This window comes from Medicago sativa, chromosome 3, assembly GCF_051527215.1.
Source record: "Medicago sativa cultivar Bolivia chromosome 3, Bolivia_mono, whole genome shotgun sequence".
Taxonomy (NCBI): domain Eukaryota; kingdom Viridiplantae; phylum Streptophyta; class Magnoliopsida; order Fabales; family Fabaceae; genus Medicago; species Medicago sativa.
This window is the reverse complement of record NC_140751.1, coordinates 96,386,887-96,395,724: the sequence shown is the minus strand read 5'-3', so window position 1 is coordinate 96,395,724 and position 8,838 is coordinate 96,386,887. Positions and strand designations below refer to the sequence as shown.

The 8,838-nt window shown below is 31.6% G+C and overlaps 1 protein-coding gene across 1 annotated transcript; it reads right to left on the bottom strand.

The window, feature by feature from the left end:
• Positions 1-4,732: 4,732 nt before the first annotated feature.
• LOC146942434 (uncharacterized) lies at positions 4,733-8,723 on the bottom strand. The gene is made up of 9 exons (XM_085756402.1): positions 8,485-8,723; positions 8,083-8,258; positions 7,522-7,703; positions 7,157-7,441; positions 7,008-7,066; positions 6,852-6,888; positions 6,617-6,688; positions 6,085-6,409; positions 4,733-5,392 (listed from the first exon to the last, which is right to left on the bottom strand). Exons 1-9 carry the CDS (start codon positions 8,588-8,590, stop codon positions 4,895-4,897), a joined length of 1,740 nt encoding a protein of 579 aa, XP_085612528.1. The 5' UTR covers positions 8,591-8,723; the 3' UTR covers positions 4,733-4,894.
• Between the last annotated feature and the right edge of the window lie 115 nt (positions 8,724-8,838).

Genomic DNA, 8,838 nt, shown 5'->3' with positions numbered 1-8,838 from the left:
TAATGTGTATCTAATTAATGTTAACTCTACGTTAAGTATGTTGCACAAATTGAAAAGAAAGAAAAATGGATGAATGGACTCCATTTGAAATTTGAAACACAAACTATGCTTTTAAACAGGCTAATAGACCAGACCAGACTTTTAAATAGGTCAGGCCAGACTTAGAATAAAGCGTTTGACATGTAACTTAGTTTTTTCAACTAGGTCATGCCTATTTAAGCAAAGCCCCGCTCAGCCCGACTCATTCTCACCCCTACTTAAGGGTTCTATTCGGCTGATATTGAATTTTTGTGACATTAATGGTTATTGATACTGTTCTTGTAAGTAATTAGGTTTTTTTTGTTAAAATAATTTTTTAATTATTTATTTATCTTTTTTGTTTGTCAAAATACACAAAATTTATCAAAGTCATTAGAATTCAAAGTAACTAACTTAGTTTCCCTAAACTTAGAGGACATCTGTCCAAATTGTAAAGTGTTAATGTTGGTTAAAATTTGTTAATGGACTTCTTGCAGTTTTGGTCTACCTTTTTTTAACATTTTTTTTTAATTTGGCTCCTTATTTTAAACTCTTCAAGATCTTATGTTCAGTTTTTTATGTTGTTTATTCGGATAGGTTAGTTTAATTTATTTGAAGAAAAAATGCTAGAAAGTATCCTTAGAACATTGTATAAAGATAAAAATATAAAATTTTATATTGAAAATTGATGCATTCACGTTTTTAGAAGTCACATGCTGTTATTTCCGATGTAAAATATCTGTTTTTTTTTTTGTTTTTTTTAACAACGACACTTGTTAATAAGACTTTTTAAAATTTGACAATTTTAATCTCTTTATCAAATACTTAATTTTGTTTGAAATATGATAATATAATATGTTTTAAAAGAGGTTTTTAAGAGTTTTTTTGTATAATTTCATTGATGTTGTTATTTTCTCGTCATCAAATCATATTCTATGTCATTTAAAATATATCACATAATCAATTTTTTAGTTGATGATTGAACGGAAACCGTCCAATTTAAAATAAGGGATCAAAGCCGCAAAATGATGAAAATATAAGGACCAACATTGCAATTAATCCTTGTTAATTTAATTTTCTTGAATTTATGTTAAAAACAATAAATATTTTTTTTGTCAAGAAAATATTTATTATTATCTCACAATCAAATATAATTATTTTGGTTGATATCATCGAGTATAACTAACTATTTTTATACAAATATAGCGGGTATATATGTCTAGATTAACTCATTTATTCCTAAGAATAATTTGGTTTGCTTCTGTTTGGGTGTTATGGAAGAAAAGGAATAATCGTGTCTTCCAAAATACGGCTTCCAACCCTTCTATTCTCATTGAAAAAGTTAAACTAAATTCATTCTCATTGGCACCTTGACTTTGTAAATATTCTTGACTGGTTTATCTTTTGCACGCCTTGTGCGGGGTGAATAAGATTTGTTAATAATATATCTCATTTTAGTTTGTTCAAAAAAAACTAATTGAGTCAGTGACCAATATGAGAAATGTTTAACAAAGACATAGATCATTTTGAGTTATTAATAAAGTCATATACCTATTTGAGAATTTTGTATAAAAACAAGAACCAATTTGGTGGTTTACTCGTTTATAATATCAGTGTTTTTTAAAAAAAGATAAATGTAAATACCTGCTCTTTAAATTCAAGATCTTCTCTGTATTGGATTGGTGATTATCCCTTCACCTTAATTTTTTGTAACTAAAATAATTTTGTTTGCTAATAAAAAAAATATACCAAAGTAAAAATTATTAAATATAACTATTAGGCATAGTTGACTATCATATCTACGTGATAAGCATAATTTAAGTTTTGTGGGACTCTTCTTTCAAATAAAAATGTTTCGTGGGACTTAAACCAATAGTTTGTCTTTAAAATTAACTCATTAGAGTTGGTTTGGTGATATTGACTCTTCAAGACTTCATGATCAATTATCTACGGTTTCAATTTAGATAAACTGATTTTCTTCTTCAAACAAAAACTCTCCCTAAAATTTTAAAATTGTTGCATGCTAAAATTCGAATTTAAACCAAATTCTTAATTGAGTCAGGATCGGTGGCGGAGCCACACACAGGGTTGTGGGGGCTCTTGCCTGCACAAAATTTTAGATTTCCATTTTATATTACTTATATATCACACACCGGCTCCCTCTCTTATAAAAATGTCTGCAAGTTATCTTGATTCTTGTACTTTATATACTCATTTATACACTCAGCGGCATATATAAGGCAAATATGTACATTAAATATTCTTATTTTAATGCATGTCACCAAAAGCCATTTTTATGCACCATTTTAATTTATGCTTCTTAAATAGCATTTTTGCGGCGTTAATAAAATTTAACTTTAATTTATTATTCTCTTCGGCCACATTTATAATAAAAAAAAATGTTTTAGATATATTGAATAATTAATGTATGCAGTCACATTTATAGGTCAGATACATTAATTATTAAATGTATCTAAAGAGCTGTTTTTTGCTTATAAATGTAACAAGTGGGAGTATAATGTTAGTGTTACAAAATTAGAAGATATAATATTGTCTTGTATGTGCTAAGATTCATTTAGCTTAACTTTATCCTTCATAATTGTCTCATATTCAACTATTGGCACCCAATTTCGAGCTTGAAAATTATTTCTTAGATGTAGCTATGAAGATGGATTTTTAGAATTAGAGGGGATTGATGATCTTAGTTTAAAGACGGTGGAGAAAGAAAATATATATATTGCAAACCCGTAGGTATATTTGTTTTTAGAGTTATCTTTGATACTACTTGTGACAACTGCGTCTACAATAGCCGAAAGAGTTTTCTATGCTAGTTGTGAAATCACACAAGAGATCAATGGTTAAATGATTGTTTAGTTACTTATATATATATAGAGAGAAATGTTTTTATTGAGATTGAAAATGAGAAAAACATTCAATATTTCTAAAAATCGATAAATTAAGAGAGCAATTGTAGTGTATATAGCTTTAAAAAATAAAATGTAATATATATTTAATACTACAAATTATATACATATAATGTGCCTCCGTACTATTCCAAATTCCTGGCCCCGCCACTGGTCAGGAGGGACATTGATAAGCACTCTTGGGTTTTGATATTTTTTTGTGGTGATAACAAATAGAAGTACTTCTATTTTATTTTCTTTTTTAATAGAAGAGAGGTACGTCTCTTGGGTTTTTTATAGAGTAAACTACACTCCTCTCCCCTGTGAGATGCTTGAATTACACTCTCCTCCCCTCTTATGTTAAAATATACACTTCCCTCCCTTGAAAAGTAAAATTTATACTCCCCTCCCCTTTGAGATGCTTGAATTGCAAACCCTCCCTTAATAATTAAATATGACCTACACTTTAATCTATTTTAACAAAAATAAATACTTTTATGATATATATACTAATTTTGAAGTATCATTTAAGAAAAATAAATTCATTTCTTTATAATTTAAATGTGAATGACAATTAAATTTAAATATTTTGTTATTATTTATAATTTAGAGTATAAAATCCACTTTTAAATAACCATACTTTATCGACTTTCATATTTTTTCACATATTTTAATTTTATTTTGGGTTTTTTTTTCATATTTTATAATAGGGTTTAAAAACATATGTTAACGAAATTGTGAATAAAAAATAGTGAAAAATATATATTCAAAATTTGATTATAATTAAAATGGATCCACAATACCATTTGTCTTCAAAGTGTGTTAGATTATTTTTTTTTTTTGCTAGATTATTAAAAATAAAAAAAATATTGAGGGAGTAAAGCGTAGATTTTAACATAAGAGGGGAGGGGAATGTAATTCATGCTTCTCTCAAGGGAAGGGAGTGAAATCCTTATTTATTAATTTTGTTACGTCTGCAACAACTTAACCTAATTTTTTCCCGCTCATTTGCTTTATTAGGTTTGCAATTATTTAACCTAACAAATTCCATCTAAAAAAATGCATTGCACACCAAAAGTCTAGTATTTTCTAATATGTTTTGAAAAAAAAGGGAGGAAAGTGTATATTTTAACATAAAAGGGGAGGAGATTGTAATTTACTCTTTTTTATATAGTCTAATGACGACATTGATTATTTATTTCTTTACTACTAGCCTTAAATAAAGCTCATAATAAAAAAGCCTTTAAATCAGGGTCGACTTGGCCCTACGTTTACAACAAATTATTTTTTTACATGATACATTATTTTTGAAACATTTTTACATGATACATAAAGGGTAAGCTATAAAATATTCAAACCCTCGCTTCGTTAGAATTGAAAACGTAGTCTTTTTCTTTTACAGAAAAATCGTAAAAGTCCTGTTTTTTTTTTTTTTTTTTTGAAGGGTCGTAGTAGAAGTCTTTATAAACTGCTAAGTTTGGACCGTTGAAATTTAAATACATTTATGAGGAATGGGGTAACCTTCTTCTCAGCCTTTACAAGTTCAAAATGTGAAAGTCAGTGGCGGTTTCGTTAAACTAATTCAATTTGGTACGTCACATGTAACTTGCAAGTCAATAATTCAAACTGGACTTTTTATTCGTTGGAGCTATTGTTGACAATTAGTTGGAAATAGAATAGAAACTAGGAGACCGTGATGCGGCATCAAAGGGATTATGTTTGAGCTAGGACCGGAAAAGAACAAACATGAAGCTACTATTCATTCTGTTTTATCTCGTGTCTGATTCTTTATCCGGATTCTCCTTTTCCAGTTCATATAAAATAACGACATTTTTTGTCTCCATTTAAATTCTTACTACTAGTGTCAGTACAAAGAAGCTACAACATTATCCAATACAGAAAAAATAATAATCTAAACTTAGTTAAAACATCATTTATCAATGAGGTTACTCAATATATATCCTTGTCACCTTTCAGGGATATGGGCTAAGTTCAAGTGCATGACTTGATGGTGTAAGTGCAAGTCTTGTTGGTGCAGGTGCAAGTGCAGGTGCACGTCTTGTTGGTGCAGGTGCAGGTGTAGGTGCACGTCTTGTTGGTGCAGGAGCTCGTGTAGGAGTTACTAGTGTTGAATCTTTAGACTCTTGTGTATACAAACGATGCCTCCGCTCTCTTCCATACACACCCCAAAAGATCAAGGAGAACATCACAGCAAAAGAGACCATTATTAATCCAATATAAATCAATTTACTATAATGCCGTAGACCAGGACAATGTTCATTGTATATATCTGTGAATGTTTCTCGAACAAAGGTGCAGTCTTGTAGCTCAACAAGCGATGGGGCATAATTATATAAGGCGTTACCAACATTTATTCCAGCGGATATTTGGTTATAAAAGGTAGGGGTTAAACGTCCTTGGGTCATGCATATCTCTGATGGTGAAACCTGGCACACAAAGTTCCCATATACCTGCATCACACGGAAACTGATTAAAATTTTGACAAACTTAACTTGATAATAGTAACTCTCAATATGATAGATGACATTATGTATTAGCGTGTGTTTTGGTTTTGTGTCGACAAAAATTGATTCTAGCTAAAAGTCAGTTGATATAAAATGATTTATGTTTGGATATATTTATGTAAAATTTGGTTGAACAAAAGATTTGAGGCTAAAAATCAACCAAGGCAAATGTTTTAAACTATAGTAGCATCAAGTTAAAATAAATTCTAGACGCAAAATTAATTCTACTCCATGGGATCCACATGAATTTCAGATAAGGGTGGAGAGAGACAAGGAGTGTTGGTAGCACTCTTCAAAAGATTGAGGTATTTTATGAATTTTTTTTGGATATTTTAATTATATTAGAATGGGTGGTTAGGTCCGACTCGATCAAGGGGTAACCCACCTCAATCCGCAGGTTGAGTGGTCCAGCTCACGATGACTCGGGGTCTTGTGAATCGTAATTTTTGAAACTCAACTCATTATTGAGCAGAACACAACTCATTTTGACTCTTACAATGTGACTTCCAAAAACCTTGATTCTTGATAGACCCCAAAAATGATGCAGAACAGAAATGAACATTTTAGACTTTCACATGGTTAACACATACCAAGTGCATTATAGTGTTTTCATGTTCTACGAACATTCAATTATGTACCTGTGTGGCGTTGCTTAGGTTCACTTCACCAGAGTCACATTGTCTATCTGTCATGTCAGGACGGAACGGATCGCAGAGGAGTGGCATCAAGGGACCGGATTGATTGTAGTACAGCGGCGTAAAATTGGGGGCAAAATTTATGTTAGAGACATTAGTAATAACTTGGTTCACCAAGTTAACTAGTTCAGAAGTTACTTCTTTGCTTTTCAACAATGTTTCTTGTGCTGTGGCTTTGTCCACACAGGGCAGTATATCGTCGAGAGCTGTATTTGCAGTAGGATATTGGATCCACTCATTCATGGCTACACATGTATCTGCTGTCACACTATCAAAAGTGGCATGCACATAACAAACATTACAATTTGACATAATTTCTCAAATACATCTATGAGGTGATAATTAAAATTTATGTGGATTGCATTGTTGAGTAGTATAATTCCTTGCTACCACATTGTTCTCTATGAGCAACATATCTATAAAATTATATGGCAAAATCATTGAATTCAGATTTTACTAGCTAAGGGAAACTTACTTGTGGAGAATAAGGAACAAACCACATAATATAAGGGTGCCAGTAACAAGAAACCATCCTGCGATTACCAAGCTGCAATTTATGTCAAAACGTTTGATGAGAAAATGTGATGATAAGAGGAATTATGATTACTAGCAAAGAATCAAACAATACGATCGCTGAGTGTAAAATGGTGCGTATAAAAAGGGACAGAAAGAGTATATAAGTGTAAGTGGCAACAATCCATTTCACTTACATGTACACAAGGACTTGCATTCCGAAAATTGAGAACACTGTATAGTAACAAGTCAGAGCAAAAATTAATACCTCAATAACAGCAACAAGTCAGAGCAAAAATTAATACCTCAATAACAATAAGAAATTGTGCATCTAAACTGCGACATAAACTTACGAAATCCAAGAAACGTCAATACTAGCATAACTGCAGCTATTATGATGAGCGCCAGCCTCCTGTATCAGGCTCACAATATTCATAATTTAGAGAAAAATCGAAAAGAAAAAATATATAAAGCTGAAGAATGTCTAATAATCAATCATTACACAGAATCTAAGAGATCTTGTATGTTGTCTGAATTCTCTTTTGTTTTATCAGAAATTGTCCCAGCAGAAGCATTGATATCTGTTTCTGCCGCATCAATATCTGTTTGAACATTAGCGGGAAGAAAAACTCGATCGATTCCAACCAGCTTAGCTTGAGCAAGGTAATCAGAAACATTCTTTAGTTTATCCACAGCAGAATCAGCTTGATACACCACATATTGCAACGTCGATGTTGTGCTTCTATGAAAACTACCTTGTCCAATATATAGCACTGCACATCCAATCCTGTTAACACGCAATTTGTAATGCAGATTCAACTAAACATGAAACCAGAAAAACAAAGGAATAGAAAGATTTGTACTTACAGTGTTATAAATGTGAACAATATGAGGAGAATAAGGGAAAGTGCATAGTATGTTGAAGAATAACCATAAGGCTCGGTTTTACGACAGAAGTAACAAACAATGAGGAGTAATAAACATAAGCCAAAGCCTAAGAACCAGACTGCTGCAATGCTGAATACAGGAACTGCTGTATATGCCACTGACTGTATTCAACAAAAAGGAAAAATAGTGAGTGGACTTAATTTTTGGTATGAAAATTCAATACCAACTAAAAGGCTCATTTAAACTATATATTTGAACACCTGAAAATTATGGTTAATCACGTCCAAAATCATGGTTAATAAGTGTAGACAACTGGTATATTCATTAAGCATCTAAGGAACGTAATTGACCATCTATTATAACTGTGTTAACCGGTAACAATTCGTTGCGAAAGTTTCCAAAAATTAGTTGTCCAAAATTCATTTATAAAATAAACTAAAATGCCCCACATAAACTAAGCTCAAAACTTAAACCTTAATTAACAACGATAATTAACAAAAACAGAACAAATTTTATTGAGCAAGGGTTGAAAGAGGTTACAGCCCAATAATGACGGTCACTGATATTCCATCCACTTATGTATTTATTGAAGCCATCAAGTGGATCTTTTCTTCTAGTTCTCTCTGCAGCTAAGGGAAGTGGTGAGTTCTCATATGGTGCCGCAGCAAATACATCAAACCTAGAAAATACTACACCATTTCCCTCATTTTCTTTCCCTGGAAAAATGAAAAGAAAAGGTAAAAATCTGAAACTTTTATGCTTTAGTACATTTTAGCAAAAAGAAAAAAAGTTGAGCAAGGAAAGAGTACAAGTACAACTACCATAAATATCCTGCATTGTCTAAAAAATAATGATATTTTTTTTTTCTCCCTTTAAAAGCTTGGTTTGCATAATGAGTTGCTGAAAGAGTAAAGTAAATGCAAGAGAGAGAGGAAATAGTACCTGAAGTGAGTTGTGACAAGGAAGAAGAAGAAGTGGAAGAGTGACATAGTAAGGAGAAAAATGTGAGTAGAAAACAAAAATGAAGTAGCTGGTAACTAGAAAACATTATGTTGTGAAAGTTAGAAACATAAAGTGGAGAAAGAATGGTTTTGTTGTGGTGTATTCTTAACTCAAACTTGGTACCACTGGCAAATGGCAAACAGTGAGTGTGTGTGTGGGAGAGAAAGAGGAGAGAGTGTGAACAGAACAGAGTTTAACTGTTGGAAAATATGAGGTCTCCAAGACCAGTGTTTGACAATGACATTAACCTCGTTCCTCTCACTTCCTACCCCACCATTACAAAATGCCGGGAAA

What these genes read in the sequence shown, in the direction of transcription:
- LOC146942434 (XM_085756402.1), bottom strand. Translation starts at nt 8,590, where the DNA reads ATGTTTTCTAGTTACCAGCTACTTCATTTTTGTTTTCTACTCACATTT. An exon ending in ATTGACGTTTCTTGGATTTC is followed by an intron (nt 6,889 to 7,007) that starts GTAAGTTTATGT and finishes GTTACTATACAG; the next exon opens with TGTTCTCAATTTTCGGAATG. An exon ending in ACCTAAGCAACGCCACACAG is followed by an intron (nt 5,393 to 6,084) that starts GTACATAATTGA and finishes CGTGTGATGCAG; the next exon opens with GTATATGGGAACTTTGTGTG.